Below are 27711 nucleotides of genomic sequence, written 5' to 3' on the forward strand. Positions count from 1 at the left end.
CAATAGGGTATCCGCACTTTCAGTGCTTGGGTCCTAATTATTATTCACAAAGTATGAAGTTTGAGATACGATGTATGTGCTGATGGGGCTTGTTGTCGTATACTCACATTTTTCTTTGCGTGCCCTTGCTTCAATTGAGAACACTTGATTATCTAATCAAAATAACAAAAAAATGCAAGCTAAATAAAATTATGACAGATTTAGATACAGCAAATTCCCACAAGTTGTCAGTGATTGTTTATTTCACGTCTAGAGGCCCCTTTTGTACTATAGGACTGATCCATTCTAACTGTATGATCCTCCAGTGGCCACACAGAGGAATAATGAGAAAAAAATGGAAACTATCGGCAACTCTAGACATAGATTTTTTCAGATAACCGATAGTTCCAAAAAGAAACTTTCACCCCCGATTAATCGGTAAAACCGATATATCGGTCTACCTCTACTATGGGGGCATGAATGAATGCTTTTTGAATATTTACACTGGGCTCTAAATGTCTGAGTCCACAAATGAAAATGCTTGCTGTTTTAATTTCCTTTTCAAATTTCATATAAACAGTTTAATTACAAGTTGTATTAACAGCTGAGCAATTGGAGTGAAAACATTCAGAATGGCTTAATATTTGCTGACCGTCTGCATAATGGAGTTAAATCTGAAGTAACTTTTTCAGTGTTAAAATATTTTCTTCTATTCCAGCTTAATATGCAGAGACAACCATACAGTAAGCCAATCATAGATTGTCACCCAACAGCAATGTGAAAGACTGGTAGAGAGCATGCCAAGACACATGAATACTGTGATTGAAAATCAGGGTTATTCCACCAAATATTGATTTCTGTACTCCAAGTTAAAACATTAGTATTGTGTTGTTTAAATATAAGTATGAACTTGTTTTCTTTGCATTATTCGAGGTCTGAAAACACGGCATCTTTTTTGTTATTTTGTCCAGTTGTCATTTTCTGCAAATAAATGCTCTAAATGACAATATTTTTATTTGGAATTTGGGAGAAATGTTGTCAGTACTTTATAGAATAAAACAAAAATGTTCATTTTACTCAAACACATACCTATAAATAGTAAATCCAGAGAAACTGATCATTTTGCAGTGGTCTCAATATTTAGCTGTATATACTGTATTTTTTCAGTGTGGTCTCAGACTTTTGGACCCCACTGTTTGTGCAAGTTTAAGCAATGTACTGTGCAGTTGTGGCGGTATGTCTCGTAATCCCTAAATCTCTGCATTTCAAAACCCAATCAGTCATGTTAGAAATGATATTGACGTCTTGAAATGGAACCTGTGTTTTTAGACAGCGTTGTATGCCTCAGTTATTTATATGAGCATGTAGAAGGATTCTCAGCATCACTTTCAACAGATTTCTAGAGCATTATATAAGTGTTACTAAACAATCTAAAGTGTGATGACAGTAAAACAATATAGAGAATTACAAACTGTATTTGTACATATTCCTAAAGGTCATCACGTATTTTAAAACTGCACATTCTCCTGAGAAATCTTTGACTCATACTTTGGGATATATGAGCTGAAAAGTTTTGCTGGTACTGCCATCTATATTCTCCTATCAAACCTTGTGAATATCAGGTGGAGATGAGATGATTCCCAATGTCAGCTCTCAGGCAGATTAAATGAAGTCAAACTATGTTATACTTTAAATTAGTTTTTGCACATTTAGAATGAAATTATATAGTTCAAACATTCATCATCTAAACATTTGGAAATATGTGGAGTTAGTATCCAATTTGCAGGTAGACATTTTACAGTACAACAAATTTCCAACAGGTGAAATGTGTGAAAATAAGCTTCCATTTCTACACAACATGAATACAATCAGATATGAAAAAGCTTTTATTTCTCTGTAATGTTTGTACAAAAAGGACATACAATAAAATCTCCACATCAAATGTTTAAGGCAGATATTGCACAGACTAGTCCAAAGGTTTTCTAATAAAGCATGTAAGGCACAATTGCCAGTTTTACTGTCCTCAGTTATAGATACATGTATATGAAATTAAAAAAAAAATAAAACATTCACATCCATCTTCATGTATTTGGTCGTATAGGAGAAAGCTACACATATTTGACATATATATGTGATGAGAGCCGATCTATGCCAAAGACAGAAGCTAAACCAAAAGGATATTTACATGTTTCACATTGTCATCAGTAAGACGCATTTTACAACAATAATACCATTTCAGGAATATTAATATCTTTCTGAAGAACTGAAAAAATAGAGGGTATTAAAACAAAATATATACACACACACACACACTTCCAGTACCCATCACTGGTCCAGTAAATAACAGAATGATCACAGTGGTTTCTTAAGTTTAAGCAAATTAGATCCGTTATACAGTTTGATGTTCCTACAATATAAGGGTGTGAAAATGACGACAATTTTCATTTGAGTCAACTATCCCTGTTAAGTCTGTAAATGTGACTTGTAAACCCATAAACCTTTCAGAATTCCTTCAGTGGAATTAAACGTAAAAAAAAAAAAATAAAAAATCAAATCAGAGGAAAAAGGAGGTAAAATGAGGGCAAAAGCCAGCTGAAAACAATAAACACAAACCTCAACCTGAGACAGCACTGAAATCCAATAACATACAACAAATCATCCTGAAATGTGCAGAGTACTACAAAACATGACCTCTGCATTGCTTTCAATGAAACATTAATTTACCCAGCATAAGAATGCAGAATTTCTCAGAATTAAGGATATTTCTGAGAGTAAAACTGAAATAATCTGAACTGACCCCAAATGTAATGTTTCTGCAGCCATCAATCTGCATAATAAAAAGTTAAAAGCATTACTAAAAAGCTATTTTGACATCTGTACATGTTCTTACAGTTTCATGGAAACTACAAGCATACAATAATAGCATATCTAGGTCGTCTAGTGTCCAAAGCAGAGATCACCGGAAAGAATCTTCAGTTTCTAAATTATATTTGTTAGTTATCTAGATACATTCACAGATTACAGGCGATAAAAGCACCACTTCAATCTAGAGATGCGAATGAAATGTTTGTAATGGACTTTTAAAACTAATGTCTTGCAAACACACACAACGTTACATTAACGTCTTTCCCTCTTTAAATTTCATCACACACACATTGTGACAGAGAACTTATGAAAGCATTAAATACTACGATTAAACGTTAGTTATCTAATTCACCCAAAACTACTGTCAAAACCACAATCCATTCAAATCAGCAGATAGACGTCTAATATCACGTTACATGAGAACGGAGGGAAATCAATTGACAGTGTCTTTGAGACGACCCCCACCTCATCTCGTCTCTGACACGAGACATTGACCGATGCTCTCTGCAGTACGATCAATTTTCTGCCGATCCACCTCTCCTCACTGCATGGAGAGAGACACAGCCTCATGTCACACCACACAGGAAAGCTCTCAGATGTAATTCCAGGAACTAACAGAGGTAGATAGATTGCATTATGGTTCTGACGTCATGACTAGGAGGTCAAATTGAACTATAAAGTGCAGGAAATTTGACAGAATGCACACACACTCGGGAAAGACATTCAAAGATGAGATTTTAGAGAGGTAGAGGATTCATAAACAGCGGTTTTAGCATTTTTTCAAACGGTCTTGTGCACAATGCGTGTTGGCACACGCGACTCCTATAACTGCACTAAAATAGTATCATAACGCAGTCATAGTTCGCATGCGTCGAACATGTCCATGTGGGCTCGTGGTCAAAAGACAATTTGTAAGGGTGAGCCCTCGGCTGTGCGCGAGACGGAACATGGAAACATTAAGTATACCCTGGCCTTTAAGTGGTACTGCCAAGTATAAAGTTTTCAGACAAATTCGGAACCAACTATTAAATCTAAAATCCTACATTTGGTTAGATCCTAAACAGACTCCGATATTTAAACGCTGCATGCTGGTCGTCCAGAAACATTCCCAGATCAAAACTATAAAGCATGCCACATGCCAGATACATATGAGTATACTGATGCAGACAGGCAAGAGCAATTATATACAGAGCTTCTTGACCGTTTTTGTTGTCTGAGAGAGTATAATACACAAGGCCACTTCTGAAACTACAAACATCCTAATCCTCTCAGTCGTCAGCGGTAAATGATGATGTGCACAACTCTCGAGAGTTTAGAGCATTTAAAATGTTCAAGGTTTACATTTGCTGGTGTTTGCATGTGGTGGCACACACTAAACTTGATGAGTGAAACATAAATGTGAGAATTCTGAGTAATACATTCCCTTTTGAAAGGGTCCATTTGGTCTCAAACTTCCCAGAGTCAGATTTGTTCGACAGTAACTACAAACACCCTAACCAAAATCTCTTGGTCGTCAATGGTGATCCTGATGATGTGCACAACTCCCGAGAGTTTAGAGCATTTTAAATGTTCATGGTTTAGATTTGCTGGTGTTTGCGAAACATCAATTTGAAAGATTTCAGAGTTATGTATTACCTTTTGAAGTGTCAACCAGGTCTAAAACTTCCCAGGGTCTGAATTTTTGGACTACTTTTGAAGAGCATTTCATACACACTTATACGTTTAATGTAGTTAAAAGTAAAAGGTTTGGTTTAAAAAGTTAAAACATCTTGAAAAAATACATCCTGGTGTTGTCAGTTCGAAGGTAAGTGTCCACTCCGTAATTATCTTAAGTGAATCTTGGTTGAAGTGGTTGACACGACTGAGAGAGAGACACGTAAAAATTGTAGTAGGCTACATCACCCAAAGTGCCCATTTTTCCATCCAAAATAAGCAAACACGAATCCAACTTGAAGTTTTCCCAATCTAGGTGCAAACACTCAAAACAGAAAGGAGTTTCCACATGGATCAGTTGACCATTTCCGTAACCGTATTATGCGTGTACTGCGGAACCCATGTGTGAGAGACTGCGCTCAGAGGAGGACTAGGTTGTCGAATCTCACCATGATGGACACTCCACACTGGAGACGGTGTAAAGCTACCTGATTCCACGACATTCTTGACTTCAACGACCACACTGGCAGCACCAGCCATGTTAAGAGCAGTTTGCGCAATGGGAAGGCCTGGAAAAGAGTGGGTCATTACGGGAACCGAAACTGGTAATACTGGATTCTCCATCAACCCTGGTATAGCACCGGACTCTTCTCGGGAAGGCATTTCTGCTCTGGAAGAGAATGTTGAGACTGCCTCCAAATCGCAATTCTTGAAAACTCTTGGAATTTTGTTTGAAGATTTGTTTGGTTGTTGTGGTTGCGTTGTTTGGTCTTTCGTCCAGCAGTTCTCTTGCTCGGCTGCCCGCTGCAATGCCACATCCACTAGAAGCTTCAGATCACTGAAATCTTGAGGACACAGCTCCGGAGGAGTAGGGGGAGGCGTGTTGAATAGGACCTCAGTAGGGCTTACTGCTCCAAGGGTTGGGACAGAGGTAGAAACAGGTGGAATGGTCGTCAGGTAAGGATCTTCATACTGATATCCAGTTAGACCTTCTCGTCTCAGAAGACCCCGTGTGTCCAGCTGCATCAAAGCCTGAACGCCTCCATCTCGACTTATTTTACCTGATGACGGCAAGCAACCAGCCCCAGCCAAAATGGCCGTTGCTGTGTTACCCAAAAGCCTCAAGTCCAACACTGGGGCAGGGCAAATGACAGAGGGGCAGGGTGTTGGGAGGGATGAAGGGGAGGTGGATTTGTCTGGTTTGCTGGCACGCCGTGACATGGTAAACTGGGTTGGGTCTTTGCCATCTTTCCTGAGCAGGTTCGGGAGGAGTCTCCGCCGAGCGTTTATGAACCAGTTACAGATCTGAGAAACAAGAGATTAAAGAATTTCAGAACTTAAGTGACCCTACCTTCCTAAGGTACAAAAAAAATAAGCACTTAAGGCATGGTCACATTTACTTTTGCATGGACAAAGAAGGCTTGGGTGAATGTGAAGTGTGTGAAACCCACAAAAACTACTTGCCAAGCAGCATATTTTTATGCCGCACTTTAACACTGGGAGAGTGAAGTTATAAAGAAACTCACTGCTAAAATGATTTGCTCGTCCATTGCGAACATTGTGTCCATGAGGCAAAATTCCCGCTCACACACATTCCCATTGGGATGACTGTATTTTGCCTGCAGATTTCAGGGTGCAAAAGTAAATGTGACTGCACCTTTACTCTCGAAGGTAAAGCGTGTAATTTCCTTAAGTAAATTTTTTTTCCCCATATCCCAGTTTAATATGCAGTCAATTATAAGTCAAGGTAAGCTGACTTCCTGTAAAGAAGTGTAAACACTGCCACTCTCTCTGTGGCACTTTCAAAACACTGCTGGGGTTTTTTTTGAGAGCCCAATTGACTCAACCAATGGCATGAGTTTGAGGCAGAACTACCTGGTTGACCAACCAATGGCAAACAGAGGTAGTAGGAGTGTTTAGGAAATCTGTTTGAAAGGTGCCATTAATTTTTGCATTTCTGTTTGGTGCCACTAGTTTAGGGCCCTATGATTTCTGTGATGCAGAAACCACGGATGGAATCATGGAATCCAATCATAAAAATGTCGTTTACCACAGAACACAGAATGTCATGGAATTTAACATAATTGGGATACATTTTTTTAAAAGTTTGAAAGCACAATTAAACTAAATTAAAATTAAGATATGTCGTAGTGGGATTATTAAACAGCAAGAGCCTGCGATTAAATTAAATATATAATCTGCATGTGCTGCACACTACAAAGTGAATGAAGTCAGCCGCTCATACACTGAAAACACCTCATCATGAGCATCATGCTCGCTCTGAGATGACAATGAGTGCTCCACTCTTTCACTTTGAAGCACGCAGCACATACAAACTACATTTTATTTAATAAAATCACAGCCTATTGTGGTTAAATAATCACACTGGTCCACCTAGCGACCTACTTATCTGTGAGAAACTACAGTCAACATACACAAAACCTGAAAGGGCTTCATTCAGTTTTCCGCCAAAACAAAAGTTTGAATTAAATGAAAACAGAAATACATTACTACTATATACAGTGAATCCGGAAAGTATTCACAGCGCTTCACTTTTTCCACATTTTGATATGTTACAGCCTTATTCCAAAATTTATTAAATTCATTATTTTCCTCAATTCTACAAACATGACAACGTGAAAGAAGTTTGTTTGAAATCTTTGCAAATTTATTAAAAATAAAAAACGAAAAAAATACAAAAAAATCATATGTACATAAGTATTCACAGCCTTTGCCATTACACTCAAAATTGAGCTCAGGTGCATCCTGTTACCACTGATCATCCTTGAGATGTTTCTACAACTTGATTGGAGTCCACCTGTGGTAAATTCAGTTGATTGGACATGATTTGGAAAGGCACACACCTGTCTATATAAAGTCCCACAGTTAACAGTGCATGTCAGAGCACAAACCAAGCCATGAAGTCCAAGGAATTGTCTGTAGACCTCCGAGACAGGATTGTATCGAGGCACAGATCTGGGGAAGGGTACAGAAAAATTTCTGCAGCATTGAAGGTCCCAATGAGCACAGTGGCCTCCATCATCCGTAACTGGAAGAAATTTGGAACCACCAGGACTCTTCCTAGAGCTGGCCGCCTGGCCAAACCGAGCGATCGGCGGAGAAGGGCCTTAGTCAGGGAGGTGACCAAGAACCCAATGGTCATTCTGACAGAGCTCCAGCATTTCTCTGTGGAGAGAGGAGAACCTTCCAGAAGAACAACCATCTCTGCAGCACTCCACCAATCAGGCCTGTATGGTAGAGTGGCCAGACAGAAGCCACTCCTCAGTAAAAGGCACATGACAGCCCGCCTGGAGTTTGCCAAAAGGCACCTGAAGGACTCTCAGACCATGAGAAACAAAGATTGAACTCTTTGGCCTGAATGGTAAGCGTCATGTCTGGAGGAAACCAGGCACCGCTCATCACCTGGCCAATACCATCCCTACAGTGAAGCATGGTGGTGGCAGCATCATGCTGTGGGGATGTTTTTCAGCGGCAGGAACTGGGAGACTAGTCAGGATCGAGGGAAAGATGAATGCAACAATGTACAGAGACATCCATGATGAAAACCTGCTCCAGAGCGCTCTGGACCTCAGACTGGGGCGAAGGTTCATCTTCCAACAGGACAACGACCCTAAGCACACAGCCAAGATAACAAAGGTGTGGCTCCGGGACAACTCTGTGAATGTCCTTGAGTGGCCCAGCCAGAGCCCAGACTTGAACCCGATTGAACATCTCTGGAGAGATCTGAAAATGGTTGTACACCGACGCTCCCCATCCAACCTGATGGATCTTGAGAGGTCCTGCAAAGAAGAATGGGAGAAACTGCCCAAAAATAGGTGTGCCAAGCTTGTAGCATCATACTCAAAAAGACTTGAGGCTGTAACTGGTGCCAAAGGTGCTTCAACAAAGTATTGAGCAAAGGCTGTGAATACTTATGTACATGTGATTTTTTTTATTTTTAATACATTTGCAAAGATTTCAAACAAACTTCTTTCACGTTGTCATTATGGGGTATTGTTTGTAGAATTTTGAGGAAAATAATGAATTTAATCCATTTTGGAATAAGGCTGTAACATAACAAAATGTGGAAAAAAGTGAAGCGCTGTGAATACTTTCCGGATGCACTATAGTTATGTAATACTCACTAATAATAATAATAAATAATACCAACAATGATAATAATAATAAAAAAAATAAAAAAACAATCATTATAATTAAGCAATCGCTCAAGTTATTTTGTCAAAAAAAATTTACACTTTAATACATTTGATAAAAATTACATTGTTGGAAATTAATTGTATTTTATTTGATTAAAGTTACATTGAATAAACTTGTTTAGACACTTATTGATGATAAATTTGAATTAATCTGTCAAATACGGAAGTCAGAAACGGATTTCACATGGCCCTACTATTGGCAAAGAAATCGTTTACCACTTCACCCAATGTTCACTTTTTGGCCAATTAATTTCCATGACTTCTCCCATTGCTTGCGATTACTAGAGGGATTTTTAACACTAACTTATAAAATTAGCACTCAAAATAGGGGGCAAATTTAACACTTGAGCAGAGCGTAACTATTAACACGTATATTTACTACATTCGCTTTCTATTTACTATGGAGTCAGGTGTGGTGCTCTCTGTTGGTGCTGCAGTGAACTGCATGCTGTGTCAGACAGCTGGCTCTAATGCAGACAGGAGGGAAATAATATTTAGCACAGGCCTTGCCGTCTACATTCCTGGGCACTGACAACACTGCAGCTCTGTGCACTCAGTCAAACACACAATACAGCTCAGAGCGCATGTGAACGTGTGTGAGAAAGTCTTACAATTACATTTTTGAATATAAAGAATGGATAAAGAGTCATTCCTAAAAGTGCAACCCCTTTGTGCTCACCTGTGATACAGACAACTGGGTTTGACTCGACAGAGTCAGTTTCTCCACTTCTGATGGATACGCGTTGAAGCGATGCTCGTACAGCCAGTCCCTCAGAACCTGAACGGATTCTTTCGGGAGGTTTCCACGCCGACGACGCTTACTGATGGCCCCGGATCTTCTGCTACAGATGCTCAGGTTCAGAGGGTACCTGTCGTCCTCACAGGGGTCGCTGTCCGACATGGTAGAAAACTCTGTGTCTCTGTTGTGGTCTTCTTCAAAAGCTGAGAAGATGGAGGACAACAGAGGAATGTTTCAAATGTTCTCAAACACCAGAAATGCCACTTTGAGCCATTTCTACTAAGAAAGCAAAATAAACACTTCCACGATTATAACTGGACAATGCTCAATGCATTATACATGCAACAAGATGAGGTCATTTGACAATGTAGCACACTACTGTTTGAAATGCTTGTAATACAAACTGTTTCACATACTATTTTTTTTAAACAGTAGTCAGTATACACTGCACAGTATGCCATATTCAATCCGAACAGGACCAGTGACTGCTGAACATCAGTTCAAACCTTCATTTCTACATCTTTCCAGCATGAAGTCAGTTACAGTCATTTAAAAGGTATCCTGAAGATACAGTTGTTTGACTGCAGTGCTATTTTACACATCAAAAGACTCTTAGTCTTAATAGCTTTTCCATTCACACCTTCAAAACATCAAGTCACTTTCACCCCCATCCTGATGACAACAACTCAGGAAACTGGGGGGAAAAGAGCATTTAACTTATCTAGTGTTATATTGTTCTTTACAGACACCCTGATTAAGCATTTTCAGTTTACAAGGAAGCAAGAGCGATTACTGGTGATCAAGTAATTAAAGACAATTATTATACACAAACAAGACACAAGACCTTAATGCCAATCTTTTAGTAGCATCTGAACAATATTATTCTGTATGAGACTTGAACAATTTGAATGAAAATAAAAAAAATAAGTCTTTGCAGGTAAATGAAAGTTGTTTAAAAAAAAAAAAATAGCTAAAGCAAATTTTGGCCCTTAAACTTAAGCCAAGACCTCTCAACATTACAACAGGCACATGAACCCGACTTATGCATTTATATCTGTAGTTTGATTGAACAGGTCTCAGATACACGCTTTGAATTACGAAGGGGAACCCTTACAGTTTTAGCAAACTAACAATCACCGTAGTTGCCTGAATATGGTATTTTGACAGACTGGTTATCATGGTAAGTTTTTATAAGGGAAACAGGAAAAGCTAGACAATCTTACATACACTCATTCCTTTCTTACAGCTGAACTCAACAGATCAGACTAACTTCAGTTTCAGATCAGAGTGTCTCCGATGTTGTAACCTGAATCCCTAAAGATCTGGCAGAAATGTGGGAGTTCCTGTGTTCTGCTTCAACAAAGGAGATTGTGTGTGTGTGTGTGTGTGTGTGTGTGTGTGTGTGTCCTAAACACATGCATGATACACTCTGCAACTGTATCCGTGTCCCTGTTTAGTGCATCACATCTATAGATCAACTGTAGCTAACTTCAAAAATAACCTTAAATACAAGGAGGGGCATGCAAACAGTTAACAGAATTTCTCTTTAATGCATTTGGACTGCAGTAATCAGCCAACCCAGAGCTGCATTACACACTTCATTACATAAACTCAAAGTTAACAGATGCTTGCCTCATGTTACACAACTAAGATGAGAGTAAAATAAGTGGAGAAAAATCATGCTTGCAGAATGTAATGTTAAATCTGGATAAAATCACAACCAAACTACAGTACTAGCTAGTTAAAGCTGAAGTATAAAACTTTTTCAGTGTTAAAATACTTTCTCTTATCCCGGCTTAATATGCAGAAACAGCCACAAGTAGAGGTTCATTTTGTTGAAATCTGTAGACACTGTGTCTCTGTGGTGCTATGAAAATTCCTCCGTTTGTTCTGAGCGACCCGCCTCAAGGGAGACAGTTACACTGACTTGACCAATGCTGTGACTTGGGGGCGGGACTATATGTTTGTTCGATCAACAGCAGAAGGGGGCGGTTTTAGAAAGCGGTTTTGAAACAATGTTTATTTTTGCAATTATGTTTGGTGATGCAGAAATTACATACTTTAGCTTTAATGCACATCCAAAAAAAAAAAACGATTCAATGAACTCCACATCTGCGACGTCCTTTATCTCAAGTTGAGAAAACGTTTAGACTACATATAAAAAAACACTACAATTCTGTTTACAAACCCAAATAAACATAAAAGGGCCACAGACAAGAAACAAAGAAACAGACAACCAAACTATACAATAAACTCCATCGTAATTTAACCCAACTTTTCCATAATTATAAAACGCTTAGGCTGTACACATACATACTGTACATAAATAAAAACCAATAAGACAAAAGCAGTTTCCAAAATGAAAGAGCTGCAGCCAAAACAAACAAATGATCAAACGCACAATTCAACGAACATCTGTGACAACTTTTCACATTGCCAACTTTCCCCCATTTCGAAAACATTTCGATTGTATATAAAGACCACTAAAACAAAATTCTGTAAACAAACACAAAAATGGCAACAGACAAAAACTATTCAATGAATTTCAAATCACTCAACCCAACTCTTCCACAGTTTTTAGTAAAAAAAAAAATAAAATAAATGGATACACTGCATTTAAAATACTGTATAATCAAGAAAATCAAATAAACAAATGAAGGCCTCAAACAAAACAAACAAACTATTCAAAGAATATCTGTAATGCCAATTTTCACATAGACAACATTTCCAAATTCTGAAAAAAATGTAGATTGTATATGGAATATAAAAAACAAAATTATGTTTACAAAATAAAAAAAGACAGACAAAAACAAACAAACGGTTTAATGAACTGTAACATCACTTAAGCCGACTTTCCCATGTTTGGACTGCATATATATATATATATATATATATATATATATATATACCCCCATATACACACACACACACCCATACACACACAAACAAACACTTTTCCAAAATCCAAACAAACACACGAGGGCCGCAAACAAAAGCGAACAAACAAAAACAATCGATTCGGTGAACTTCAGATCTGCGAAGTTATTTTTCCCCATTCTCAACTTTTCGAAAACGTTTAGAGTACACATACAACATAAAAACGATCAAACAAAACTCCGTTGCCAAACGCAAATAAACAAACGGGGCAGCAGACGCGCGAAAACGCGATTCACCAAACAAACAAGCGCACGTTACGTCATCGAATCACAATGATACAATGTAACAAACGCGTGCAAGTTCATAAAACACGAATGGTTCGTCTTCTAAAGTCAGAGGCCCGTCAGAAATCAATCTACACGTGAAAATCAAACGGCACATGTGCATCAGTCGCGTTATGCAACATGAAATTCAAAGAAGCATCTGCGTTTCATGCGATCAGAGACTCAAAATCACGCCACGATCACTCCTGCACGTACAAACCGTCCAGATGCCCTGAAGTAGCTGTTACAGTCCCTCATTCAAACACGCTGCATTTGCTCGGAAAAAAAACACATTCCTTTTAAACCAACACACACTCGTCTCAATTCACACACAACAAGATGCATTTTTACTACGCAACTCACCTCTTTTGTGGCATTTCATCGTGGATGTTGGAGAAAGAGAAGAAATGTTGGAAGCTGCTGGTGTGGACATGCGCGTCTTCGACAAAACGGTGACAAACGGAGAGTCTTTTCTCCCTACACACACATCTGTGCTGATTCAGAGCACATCTCCCATTGAATCTCTAGTAATGAATGAATCATTCGTGTGCTGTTGACAAATAATCAGCCGTTTACCTGCAGTGCTGCTCCGCCAATCTCTCTTTTTCTTTCTGTGCCAATGACAGGAACTCGAGCCCTCCTCCACTCTGCCAGGGGCCAATGAGAGTCAGCGAGGGCCCCACATCTGTGTGTCATCACTCTTTCATTCAAAAACCACAGGATATGCAGTCAAGAGAGTTTATTTTAGGTTAGTTCTTCATGCAGGGGCGGATTGGCCAACGGGAGAACCGGGACCTTTCCCGGTTGGCCGGCCGCCGTGTTAAGCTGCGTTCACACTGCCAGCTGCTTTGTCGCCAGTGGCTGGCGGTTAGGTCGCTAGTGGTGTGTACAGCACTGTTTCTTTACAATGAATATTTATTAGTAAGGTTATTAATATGGTACGTTTATTCACTATATCTGATCATTTATATGGTTTCGTTTGCTGTCATACATGTAACACATTTTCAAATCAAATGATTTAATAGTTAATTTTACAGGTTATTTGATGATTTAAACCTACTTGGAATCCCCACGATCTCAGATACATATTTCCACGCATCATTTTTCTTAAATATGTCCCTGTACGTGGGCAGAGACATATCGTATAACACTGGTAAATTGCTAACAGCAAGGATTAGCCTTTCCTCCATCTTTCCGTCACTGCAGAAGCTGAGAAAGAGAAGGATCACGTGAGCTCTATCATCTTCTCTCGTATTGGCTGTCGCTTCCAAAAGTCGCTCTTCATTTGCATAAAGTTAAACATTTCTCAACTTTGTCGCGTCGCTGGACACGGCCACATCCGGTTGCCAACGGTCGCCAGAAGTCGCCAGCTCTCATTGAAAATGAAAATGGTCGTTTTGTCGCTGCGTGTCGCTGGCAGTGTGAACGCAGCTTTATGCCGAACGGGCCATGACAGGATGAAGAGGGCCGGAAAACAGACCCACGATATGCAGAAAAGGACAGCGACCACCCCCCACCAGTTTCCATGTATCCATGTATTCCAAATCCCCGGCTGATTTCTCTTCCCGGCCCCAGTCTTCCTGCTTTGGTAAATCAAAATTATGAGATAAAAAGTAATTATGTTGAAACAAAGTCAAAATAATTACATATAGTCATTATTTTGAGATAAAAAAAAAATCATAATTATGAGATAAATTATTATTATTATTTTTAAAGAGACACTAAGTCAAAAATTTGAGATTCTTGGTCAAAATTATGACATTAAAAATTGACATTAAAAATCAAAATTATAATAGAAATTCAAAATTATGAGATAAAAAATTGTGAAATACCTAGTCAAAAGTTTGAGATGCTAAGTCATATTTATGAGATAATTACGCCTCATTGTCGTTCGGGTAGAAATGTTCTTTCGACCACTAAAGATTCACTAATAAACTTCCAGATTTGTCTCAAATACTCAGTAAACCAAAAAATATAGAAGAACTTGATGTAATCACAGATAATATAGATACAGTCTTTTCTAGCACACTTGATAGTGTCGCCCCCCTTTAATTAATGAAAATTAAAGAGAAAAGCCCTGCACCGTGGTACAAAGAACACACTCATGTTCTCAAGAGAGCATCTCGAAAATGGAGCGCAAGTGGAAGAATACAAAATTAGAGGTATTTCACGGTGCATGGAAGGATAGTGTCTGTAGATACAGACAGGCACTAAAAGCTGCCAGGTCAGCATATTTTAGCAAACTCATAGAAAATAACCACAATAATTCTACATGTTTATTCAGTACTGTGGATAAATTAGTTAGGAATAAAGCTTCGAGTGAACCAGATATTCCATTGCAGCACAGCAGTAATAACTTTATGAATTTCTTTAATGATAAAATTGATATCATCAGAAACAAAATTGGAATTATGCAATTGTCTACAAAAGCACCTCTGAGACCGTGTCTCATATTATTCCCCAAAAGCAACTTCAATCCTTTGCTGTCATAGGTCATAAAGAGCTAACAAAATGTATCGAAACATCAAAATCAGCAACGTGTATGTTAGATTAAATAACGACCAAGCTCTTAAAAGAGGTATTCCCTGTAATCTCAGAACCGCTTCTCAATATTATGAACTCCTCACTATCCTTAAGACATGTCCCAAGAAAATTTAAGATAGCAAGTATTAAACTGCTTATCGAGAAACCACAGCTTGATCCTGGAGAATTGGCTGATTATAGACTAATCTCAAATCTCCCATTTATGTTGAAAATACAAGAAAAGGTAGTGTCCTCCCAACTATGTTCATTTCTACAGAGAAATAGTATATATGAAGAATTTCAGTCAGGATTTAGGCCCCATCATAGTACAGAGACTGCACTTATCAGAGTTACAAATGACTTGCTCTTATCATCTGATCGCAGCTGCATTTCTCTTCTAGTGCTTTTAGATCTTAGTGCTGCCTTCACCATAGATCATGACATTCTCTTGAATAGGCTGGAGCATTATGATGGCATTTTGGACAGGCATTTGCTTGGTTCAGGTCCTATTTAGCAGACCGCTACCACTTTGTATGTGTAAACGAGGAATTGTCAGATCAAACTAAAGTTAAGTATGGAGTGCCACAGGGATCAGTTTTAGGGCCTCTGCTTTTCTCCTTATACATGCTTCCCCTGGGAGATATTATCAGGAACTGTGGAATTAGTTTTCACTGTTTTGTTGACGATACCCAACTTGATATTTTCTCAAAACCCGACGAAATTTCACATTTCTCCAAGTAAGCAGAGTGATATGACATCAAAAATCGGATGGCTAGAAACTTTCTTCTACTCAATTCCGACAAAACAGAGGTACTAATTATTGGACTAAATACCTCAAAAAATAAGTCACTAAAATATAATTTGACTCTCGAATTATGAGATTAAGTCAATTATGAAATGAAAAGTAATAATTTTCAGATGCTAAGTCATATTTATGTGATACTAAGTCAAAAGTTTGAGATGCTAAGTCAGATTTATGAAAGTCATAATTATGAGATAAATAGTAATTATGTTGAGATGAAGTCAATAATTATATACAGTCATTATTTTGAGATCAAAAGTAATAATTATGAGATAAAAAAATCATAATTATGAGATAAGTCAAAAGTTTGAGATGCTAAGTCATAATCATGAGATAATCATAATAATTAGAATAAAATGTAAAAATTTGAGATAAAAAGTCATAGTTATGAGATAATAAATTATGAGATAAAAAGTCAGAAACATGAGATAAAAATGTATCTCATAATTCTGATTAAGTATTTCATAATTATGACTTTGTATCTCATAATTTTGATTTACCAAAGCACAATTATTTTTCTCTATGTGGCCAAAATGGGCTTCCATACACACTCATACATTTCTTTCTTAATATATATTTCTTTTATCAAGTACAACGATGTTTCTAAATCCCTCATAAATTCTGTTTTATTTGTGTGTTTGCATGCTACAACCCATTGTTTACTAAAGTCTGCATGTGCATTTCTATAAATTGTATTGTCCATAGTATCTAAGTTTCCGTTTCGCAATTCCACAGATAATTCTGAAATCCATTTACATTTATTCATTTAACGGACACTTTTATCCAAAGAAACGTACAAAACGAGGAAGGATACAACACAAGCGATTCACCTATAATCTGATATTATCTTCATACATAATCCAATATCTGCACTGTAATATCTGAATATTTAATGTCATTCATATTACATATTAAATATGTAAATATAATTTATTTATTATTCCATCTCATTTTTGTTCTTCCCCATTTATTGTGTTGATATTGTATCATCATCATCATCATCATCATCAGCTCCTGAATCAGGAGAAATTACTTGTAAATAAAGATATTCCAATTCAAAATTATTCATTTTCAAAAGGGCCATGATGTTTCTGAATAACAAAATATTTCTCAATAACAAAGTGAAACTTCAATATGATCAGAATAATAAGGACAGGGGCAGAAATGCAGTTTTTGCAGGAAATGTTTGAGTGTTTGTTTGCATGGAGATCAGATATGTAATGTGGCAAATCTCCCTCTTTCATATGCAGGAATATTCTGTTCATTCAGTTCATAATGCATAATGTTAGGAAAGAAGAAAGAGTCATGAACACATTTGACCTTAACTCAGATTTACTGTATTTCTTACTAAACAAAAGACCCTGACAAACATACAGCCTAAACTTCATATAGCATTAGAGATAATGAACAAATCCTAGTCAGTAAAATATGTGCTTGTTTCATAAAATATTGATTATCAATCTTTGTAATAATAATAATAATAATAATCTTAATTCTTGTTGCTACAAACCTTTGCATTTAGATATTATTCTTTGACGACTCCCCCAAAAATCTATAATAAAACACATCTGAAGGAAGAGAGGGTGTCTAGAGAGTTTTTTGTGTCGTGTCAGGCCGATGTTGACAGGGACAGGTGCACTGATGCCTGAGCAAATCCAGTTTCTTTTTGTCCCAGATGAGAAGAGGGTTCCTGGGTTTCATCCTGACCATTTGCTGTAATATTGTGCCGCAGGTCAGTCACGTAACAGTGTATAAATCAGTTTATCTAGTATCCAAGCAGCATGAACACAGAGGCAGAGGTTTCTCTTAAATGCTCCAAATAGCATTTGTCCTTCCAGCAGTAGGAGTCTTAAAATAAGATATATGTTCATTTTTTGAAGCACACACACTCTGTCATATACAACAGGTCTGTGTGTGTCGCTGTCTTAAGGGAAGCCCACAAACATTTAAGCAACAGGAGGAGATGACCAGGAACTAAATGATAAAGAGTTGTTTTCATCTCATACCAGCTCTTGAACAGTTGAATGACATTGAAAAGAAATGTCAAAACACTGAGACTTATAGAACGCAAACATTAAAACACTAGAAAGTGAGAAGGACATACAATTATTAGACATTTAAACAACTAATATAATCATTTCTCAATGAATAGATTTTCATCAATATTAATTAAATAAAATATGAAATGCATAGAGTGAAAAAAAAAGTTTGAAAGTCAAAAGTTTGGACACACTCATTTTTAACCCTATAACGCTGTGTGTATCAAATATGATACACAGCGTTTGACGGCTCCTGTTTCACTCTCTGTTCAAGCTGACGAGTCAAACAACTTATGGTATGTAAGTTTCACGTGTTTATGGCACCATCTAGTGGTTATTTGTGAAAAAAGTGGTTTCAATGATTATATCGATCTATTTAAAATGAAAAGTGACTCTTATGTTGGGATAAATGACAGCTTATTTTAATAAAGTTGAAGTGACAGTAATGATTATATTGTTACTGATATTTTAAAATGAGTATTTGCTGAATATAAGCAACTTGTGCTTGGTTAAAATTTTGTATATTATATTATTTTATTGATTTAATTATTTTTTTAAATAAAATATTTTTATTTGATATGTTGAATTGTACTGTGATAAATTTCAGTCCATATTTATAGACTACGGAGAGGAAGTTGTCATGACCAAACTCTCAAGATTTACCACTGTAGAAAAACTTCAATAACAAATGTCCTACACAAAAATGAATTACTGGGCCTCAGGAGGATAATGACATTTAAAGCCTAAAGTATCAAATATGATACATAAAAAAAAATTGCAAAAACTTTAGTTTTTATGATTTTTTTTTGTTTGTTTTGTTTTTTGTTTTGTTTGTCTTATGGTAATAAAAACAGTTCAATGTAATTTTTTTTTTGTTGTTTTTTTTTAATTTTCTGAATTCTTTCATATGTCAAGCTTTACAGGGTTAACTATTGCTATTTTCCACATTTTAGAATAAAAGTATTCATAATTAGGAAATAACACTTTATTTTGTCTGTGTATATATATATATATATATATATATATATATATATACACACACACATATATATACACACACACACACACACACACACACACACATGTATATATATATATAAACAGAGATTGAAGACATTTTCTTTTAAAATTTTCATGTTTTTCTCCTTGAATGTGTTTTTACAAAGCCACTGGTTATAAAATTTTTGCTTTGAGGCGACTATTATGTGACTTCAGCAATCTGTGACATTCAATGTGCAACTTTTTCCCACCAAAAATAGTAGTTGTGATAAAGTGATAACATTTTTAATAATAATAATAAAAAAAGCTATTGTTTAATTACTGGAAATTCTGCTATGCTGGTTCTCTGAGGGTTAAATAATATCATTATATATATATATAATGAATATGTACTTTTATTTAATATTCATTCACATGATGCATACAATTTTAGTTTCGTCAAGGAATTCATATGTAGATACAATTAATATTTTTCAACAATCTAATTTCAGGCGTTAAAAAAAAAAAAAAAAAAATGTAAGGTCATGAGAAGCACAAAGCGTGTCCAAACTTTTGACTGATATTGTACATTTTTGCAGACATTTGTGTTGCTGCACTATTGAATTTAATAAATTCACTCCGTGTTTGTAGTTTTGAGTACCTTAATGAATCGGACAAGAAAAATGCAGTTTTTTTAATGGGCATTTGTGCCACTTTACCACATCGATCGTCCAAATTCACCATCACCCGTTACTGAATTCCTATTCTGTAAACACTGATAATGTGCGGTTTTCTGTTGACAATTCAGTAACCGATACCAGGTGAACATGTAAAACTGAATGTTAGTAGAGGCATTTAGTGAACAACGCTCATGATTATAATACAGGAACTTGAAAATGACAATATTTGAATTTTAAGATTATTATCATTGATCTGAAAGGGGGAATCTCGCAAAAAAAAAATAAAAAAAATAAAAAAATAAGCATGTCCTAGTCAGATTTCACCCAAAATCAAAAGAGAAATAAATAAAAGTGTATTTTTCAAGATTTTACAAGTATTCCCCAAATCTTCATTACTGTAATGCATCTGGACATTTTACTTAATGTTTTTTTTTATATTTATTTATTTATTTAAATGAACATTATTCACAATGGGGATTCTAATTAGACCTTCATTATTGTACTACAGTAATAATTTATGCATTTTACAATAAAAATTACTGTAATACTTTTTTTCTTAAATAAGTATAAATTAAAGGGTAGTACAACAAATACTACCTTGATTTATAAATAATTTCAAATTAAATTATATTGTTCTATTACAATAATTAGAATGATTTGTTTCATTTCAATCTCAAAAATATGATTTTAAGATTCACATATTTCAATTTCATAACAAAAATCAATCAAATTGAAAAGTAATCTGTAGTAAAATAAAATAACTAAATATTTTAAGTTTTATTAATTTAATTTTGTTTAACATTACACAATTCAATTTGATGGAATTTAGTTATGAAATTGAAATGTGTAAATCTTAAAAATAGACTAAAATATTTTTTGAATGCAGTTATGATAGTTTGGGGGGGGGGGGGGGGGGGGTGCAGAAATGTGTGCAAATAATGGTCCAATGCCAAAAATCTTAATGCAAAATGCATTAAAATATAATTTCTTTCTTTTGGTTTTTGTGTTGAAAATATGACCCGGACATCTTCTCGAGTTTTGTGAGGTTTACCAGCATCAATTGAGTGTGGGGAAAATTGTGACCAGCTTGGAAATCATTAACAAATTGAGTTTCCCACAAGAAAGGAGCAAAATATATTTTCCTAATGTGTGAAACGGTCCTAAACTTGGCTTCTAAACTCTCACCTAAAGTCCAATAAACTTAAACTCAAATTTATGTTCCTTTTACCAAGTCCATTATCCTGCCAGTTAGATTGTGGAACTGGTTTTCAGAGCTCTCAGATATTTGAAACACTTCTGAATGATTATGAGACGGCTGTGAATGCATAAAGCAGGTGTTAACGGTCCAATCCCCCCCAAAAATGGACAGAACAACTGGGAACGGCTGAGAACTGAAAAGTCCAATTCACACCATCAGTGATCGGACCAACACAAAACACACACAATAGCAGCCAATCACTGCAGTGGGGTGAAGGGGGCAGATTTTGTGGCATCTTCATGGCCCATGTAGTTAGGGCACTTCAATATCGTATTCACTGAATACGGAGCCGGTTTTAAAATATCTGCTGATGACAAATCATAAATGTGTATATCATGACAGAAAATGCACAAGTTTGGAAAAAGTTAGTAGCAAAATCAGTGAAAATGTGCAGTAAATGTATAATGGACCAATGGGTTGAGACTAAAACCACATGCAAAGTAGGCTGCATGTTACAAAATGGTTAAAAGGCAACAGAATTGATCATTTTTATAAAATGAAAAAATGATAATGATATTATAATATGTAAATGTAGATGATGTCTTCCTTTTTAGCTCAAAATACCCTTCAAAAACAGCAAGATTTGTAGTGTTTTTTCCATGTTTAGAACAAACCTTTTGTGCCTTTTTTTATTTGATAAAACATGCTAAATAAACTCGCACAAGATTTGAGGGCATAAAATGTGTTTTTGAAATTCTTGTAGGGACTGTGGTTGTGACTTAAGTTGTGAAAATGCACAGGAAAAAGTGGGTATCAGGTCTATTTTTGCCTCTCAAAAATATTTTCCAAATAATTAAACTTTGTGTGTCAACTTAAAGTTTCTCAGAGGTCCTTAGAGGACAAAAATGTCCACACCAAAAACTGCCATAATAATATTATATATTAATATTATTTTCCACTTTCAATGAGTTAATTTTTTAAACCAACAGCAGTCCTGATCATAACTACCAAATATTCATTCATTTTCAGGATTTTAACCCTTTAAATGCCAAATGTTTGTTTATATAATGCCACTGTTGTTTTTAATGATACAGCAAACAGAAAATAGGGGAAAAGCTTGTATTTGCTCCATAGGCTAAACATGAGAGAAATGGCGCCATCTGGTGGAAAATATTAAAAATATAAATTCTGAAGCCAGGGCTCCGGAATGAAAGCATATCATCATAGAATTCATGATTTTATGCTTTAATGGCACTGGGATCAAATATTGCAGTTTTAATGGGTTTCAATGGGGACATTTTTGTCCTGAAGGTCCTGAGTGTGACTATTTTGTGTATTATAGATGTATTATAGGAACTGAGGTTGAAATATCAAAATTCCCCCAAAAAGACACACCTTTGGCAAAATTTATGCCGTTGGCATTAACAGTCAAAGTGATCGAAAAAACTAAAATGAAAAAGACAAAAATGTCCCGAAGGTCGCACAAGGGTTCAATCAATGGACAATTTAAACTAATAGTTTGTCTACAAAATAAGCAAAACATTGGCAAGAGGTACGTGTTAAGATTGGTGCAGTTTTGTTAAGAAGCAACTGATAGAATTATTTACAGAAAATCTATAAATTATGAAAATGGAAAGAAGAATATTCATCTTATTACTAAAATTATTGTAGTATCCAAACTGACCACAAAAGGTCACTAGACTGCACGTTTTGGAGTTTGTTGACCCTGAAAGCGAGTCATTATTGATTTTTTCTATTATTTTGATATTGCTACAAAAGGTATTAACGTTACCTACAAGGATGATTAATAGGCACTTCATTGAATAAAATATTATATTAGGGGTTTTGTTCCTTAAAACAAAGCAGGAATATGTGGAATATTAGGGTCAAAAACATGACTGAAGAGCTTTTGAGAACTCGAAGAGTTTAACGACGGTAAGAAATCAGGACCTGAGCTGGAGACGTGACTGAGGTACGACTATTTCATTCAACATACAACAACGCTTGACTTGTAATCACATAAAAAGTGACAGGAAATGGAAGAGCACCCTATCTGACCTCTTACAAAACAGAATGTGTATTTATCAAACAACAGCTGATAGTGTCGCTTTCTTTTCCAGTTAATCTCCGTCAATACAAAAACACTGAAAAATGAGGGATTTTACAACATCACTGGCTGAAAAAGAGATCAAACGCTAAACGGCCAAAAATCAGTATTTGTGTCTCATTTTCCAGTAAAAATAGCATTCTTTAAAACTGGATAAATTTACTTGACAAAAAGTAAAATAGCGTGAGATAAAAACAATAGTTTTTATAGAATATATGTAGAATTAAGTTAACATTTCTTATTGGCAATGGGGATTTTTGTTGTTTAAAATGAATCTTCCTGGTTCAATACATGTTCAGCTCAATCAACAGCATTTGTGGCATAATGTTGATTACCACAAACATTTCGTCCTTCGTTAATAAAAAACATAAAAAGGCAAAAATCGGGATTAAAGTAAAAGTTTCAAAAGTATTGCCACATGTGTTAACATGATTAAGTGTGATACAATTTCTGTTCGACATGATTTTAGTGTGAGTAAATTACTTACCGGGATTACAGGGTAAATGTACGTTATTTAAGCATTTTTTTCCTCCGATTTATACGCATTCCAATTTCATAACAAATTTCCATCAAATTGAATTGCGTAATCTTTAATAAAATTAAATTAATAAAACGTAGTTAAAATGTTAAGCTTTTTTTAAATTTAATTATGTTAAAGATTACTCAACTAACTTTGAAGGAAATTTGTTATGAAATTGAAATCTGTTAATTACATTTATTACTACATTAATAAAGTAATATTAAGCACAGGATGCAAAAAATAAATAAATAGTATTTTTAAAAGATTAGTAAATAAAGATTGCTTCGATGTCTCTCTGAAATGTAGTCATAAGATTAGCAAGCGATTTTAGCACACAAAAACGTCATGTTTACACGTATAATGTTTATGGCTATGCTTTTGAAACTGTGTGTATTTTAACATTTATGGAAGTGCCTTACTTATTTCGTGAATTTTTCCATTTTTAATTAAATAAAGGAGGAATGAGTTTAAATTTGTTTGGTAATAAACATTATGTCATAAATGCTGTTAATTGAGCGTAAACTTGTACTAAACATGGAAAGTTATTTTAAGTATAAATCTAACAAAATGTAGTGAAGTTTGTGCTTAAAACAACAAAAATCCATTTGCCAAAATAGGTACATTTTTTATTTGTTATTATCTTGTGAAATTTTACTTTATCTCTGTCAAGTAAGTGTATCTTGTTTTAAGGATGTGTAGATATTTTTACAGGAAAACAAGACAAAAATACTGATCAATCAAATGTTTCGCAGTGTTTCATAGGAAGACTTTCGTTGATTGATGGTGGACAGATGAGTGTTTCTATTTGTTTAGATGTTAGAGGAGTTCTTATCCAAAATATTAGCACATTTAAAACAATCTGATATAGAATTTAGGACACAATATCATTATCAATAGCAGTTCTCAATGTTAATTATAATAATATTAATTAATGATTGCAGCTAAAAGAGTCTTTGTGAGGTTTTCCTTGGCAGTCTATTAAAAAGTGGCGTTCCCGCTGAGTCCCGTTTGCACTCAATGTTTAGTCACCCCCTCTCTCTCTCTCTCTCTCTTAACTCTTTTTATTAAATGTTGCCGCCAAAAGACAAAAGCAGCGTTTCATATTGGATCAGGTGTAGTGTGTAATGACCGAGCCCTTGAGCATCTTTCTGCTTCCTCTACGATCTCTCTTCCTCAGAGTCGCGTCTGAGCTTCGGGTACGTAGATCTCGATGTTGTCTGTGCTCTCCGTTGCAGAGTTTTGTTTGACTGATTGAGCTCTCTTGGCAGCCATGAGTCTCTTGCGAGCTTCCTGTCTCTGTTTGTCGACCGTGTCGTTGCTCTTCTCGCGGCTCAGAGCCGGTTTACTCTTGCCAGGTTTCTTGGGGACTGGAGGAGCCGGTTTCTGGTTCTCCTGAACACAGTTGAAAAGAAACACATTATTAGTGAATGTTATTTTGAGTGAGGGTATTTTCATTTATTGTTTGTACAGTGACAAGAGAAAGTATGTGAACCCTTTGGAATTAGCTGGTTTTCTGCATTAATTGGTCATAAAATGTGACCTCATCTTCATCAAAGTCACCAGTATAGACAAACACAATGTGTTTAAGCTAACAACACACAAAAAATTATAATCTTACATGTCTTTATTGAACATCCAATTAAACATTCACAGTGCTGTGGAAAAAGTAAGTGAACCCTTGGATTTAATAACTGGTTGATCCAACTTTGGCAGCAATAACCTCAACCAAGTGTTTCTGGTAGCTGCGGATTAAACCTGCACAATGTTCAGAAGAAACTTAACCAGTTCCAGTGATTCCTTCAAGTCTTTATCTGTCACGCTAGGGTACGTTTTTACCTCATTAAGCATTCTGCGGTGTGCCCTTTGAGTCATCTTGGCTGGACAGCCACTTCTAGAGAGAGTACCTATAGTACTAAATCATCTCCATTTATAGACAATTTGTCTAACTGTGGACAGATGAACATCTAAACTCTTCAAGATAACTTTGTAACCCTTTCCAGCTTTATGCAAAGAAACAATTCTTGATTGTAGATCTTCTGAGATCTGTTTTTTGTGAGGCATGGTCCATGTCAGCAGATGCTTCTTGTGAATGAGCAAACTCAAAAATGTTTGAGTGCTTTTTATAAGTCAAAGTAGCTCTAACCCACACCTCCAATCTCGTTTCATTAATTGGATGCCAGGTTTGTCAACTCCTGACTCTAATTAGCTTTTATTGATGTCAATATCCTAGGGGTTCACTTACTTTTTCAAACCTTCACTGTGAATGTTTGAATGATGTATTCAGTATGTACAAGAACAATACAATAATTAGTGTGTTATTAGTTAAAACTGATTATGTTTGTTTACTATTGCAACTTAGATGAAGATTAAACCAGATTTTAAAAGACACATTTGTACGTAAATGCAGGTAATTCAAAAAGGTTAACATACTTTTTCTTGCATGTGTGACAGCACCTATATATTGGCACTTTCTCTTCAAGTATGAAAGTGCATTCATCACACTAATGCATCTTCAGTCTTGACTATGATATTTATAACTATAATGCTTAAATTGCTTTTTAAGTATTCAAAAACCTCTCTCATTAAAAGTACAAATTCTACATCGGTGCATATGTGCATGTTGTGTTTGTACCTTCTTCTCAGGCGAGTCTCCATCTAGTTTCCAGTCATTAGATTTAAGATGATAAAGTTCGTCAAACTTGAGGCTGATATCTTCTATCGTGAGCTGCAGAAGATCCCAAAACCCCGCCAGATCTTGAGCTGTGGGTCTTGGGTTTGCGTTCACATTCTATACAGACAGCAAGAGAGAGAGAATATTATTTAAAACTATTACATCTACCCCAAATAGCAGCACTTATAAAATGTCAGTTCACGTGCAGCATTGCTTCATTTGTCCAGAAGAGGGTGATACATCTCAAGGATTCAAATGTTACATTCATTCTGATTAACCGCAGGAGAGACGTGTGGTGTTCATGGCAGTTCTGCAATTATCAGCTCTTTGTAATCACCGTTTACCAAATCTAAGAAGCTGTCAATGAAACACTGAACAATTTGACGCTAATGAAAACTGTTATCTATACTTGATTGTGTGACTTGATTGTCACCCAAGTGGCGTTTCCATCATGCTAATTTCCTTGCAAAGACACAAAGTCCATCTCTAGTGCGTGTTCTGTTATACTGGAAGTGTATATGTTTGGTAACAAATCTGAAAAGAGAGAGTGTGAGAGCAGTCTCCCCATTTAGAGCTAGATAAACATGTCTGTGTGTGTGTGTGTGTGTGTGTGTGTGTGTGTGTGTGTGTGAGAGAACTCATTACTAACTAGGTTTTGTTCACACAGTCCTCTGAATTGCTGAAATTTCTGGGACATCAAGAGTTGAGCACTGCCCACCGCACTGCGCACCTTACCCAACACTACAGACAGAGAAATAAACACAAACATAGTGATTATGTGAAATGGTAGATAGCTTGTGGAACACTTCAGAACACTTCTAATTAGCTTAATTAATGAGGTTTGTTTCATTCATCACGAGAAATCAAACCCCTGTGTGCCACTTTAAAAAAGTATAATTAATGAATTTACTAATGAAACACACACAAGTGTGTATGTGTTCACATCCGAACACATCGTGATGAATTTCACTTAGAGTTAATCTTTTTATGTTACATTGAGTAGCTCCACCCACAATTAAATCTCAAGGGTCTAAAATTGGTGGATTAGTGTAATATATCACATTAAATGCCATCGAAAGAGTATGCTGTTTAATATATTATCTGCTTCCAATTAAGACGTATACAGATAATTGAAAAAATTGCTAATATTGGTAGAAAACCTGCATTTAGATTTGACGTTGTTTGTTTCCTTTAGAACAGTACGAAATAGCTCCATATTCCCTATATAGTGCACTATGTGGTATTCACTGAACAAATGAGTGATTTTGGACATTGCAAATGTATACCATGTATAACTTCATAAATAATGAATATACATTATATCTTTATTAGTATTATTATTTTTATTAAATAAATGATTATTATTATTATTATTACTACTACTACCTGTACATAAAGTATAACTTTGGGCTTGGGTCAGGTTCGGATTTGTTATTCAAAAGAAAAATAAATAATTATCATAATTATGTATTTTTATTAATATTATTATTGTTAATTAATTAATTATTTATTTATTATTACCTATACATAAAGGTAAGTT

At 35.7% G+C, this 27711-nt stretch overlaps 2 protein-coding genes across 5 annotated transcripts in view; both read right to left on the reverse strand.

The window, feature by feature from the left end:
- Window positions 1-1459: 1459 nt before the first annotated feature.
- Window positions 1460-13259, reverse strand: LOC127445907 (homeobox protein AKR-like). The gene is made up of 3 exons (XM_051706384.1): window positions 13017-13259; window positions 9394-9656; window positions 1460-5802 (listed from the first exon to the last, which is right to left on the reverse strand). The coding sequence occupies exons 1-3, from the start codon at window positions 13084-13086 to the stop codon at window positions 4852-4854; spliced, it is 1284 nt and encodes a 427-aa protein (XP_051562344.1). The 5' UTR covers window positions 13087-13259; the 3' UTR covers window positions 1460-4851.
- Window positions 13260-17292: 4033 nt separating this feature from the next.
- dlgap4b (discs, large (Drosophila) homolog-associated protein 4b) overlaps window positions 17293-27711 on the reverse strand; it is a 46821-nt gene continuing 36402 nt past the window's right edge. For all 4 annotated transcript variants that reach the window (XM_051706365.1, XM_051706368.1, XM_051706366.1 and 1 more), the window contains 3 exons: window positions 26821-26912; window positions 26133-26288; window positions 17293-24892 (listed from right to left, as the gene is read on the reverse strand). In XM_051706365.1, the coding sequence (XP_051562325.1) occupies window positions 24674-24892; window positions 26133-26288; window positions 26821-26912 (467 nt within the window). In that variant the 3' untranslated portion in view covers window positions 17293-24673. The remainder of the gene's footprint in view (window positions 24893-26132; window positions 26289-26820; window positions 26913-27711) is intronic.

The sequence above is a fragment of the Myxocyprinus asiaticus genome, chromosome 9 (genome assembly GCF_019703515.2).
Source record: "Myxocyprinus asiaticus isolate MX2 ecotype Aquarium Trade chromosome 9, UBuf_Myxa_2, whole genome shotgun sequence".
Classification (NCBI taxonomy): domain Eukaryota; kingdom Metazoa; phylum Chordata; class Actinopteri; order Cypriniformes; family Catostomidae; genus Myxocyprinus; species Myxocyprinus asiaticus.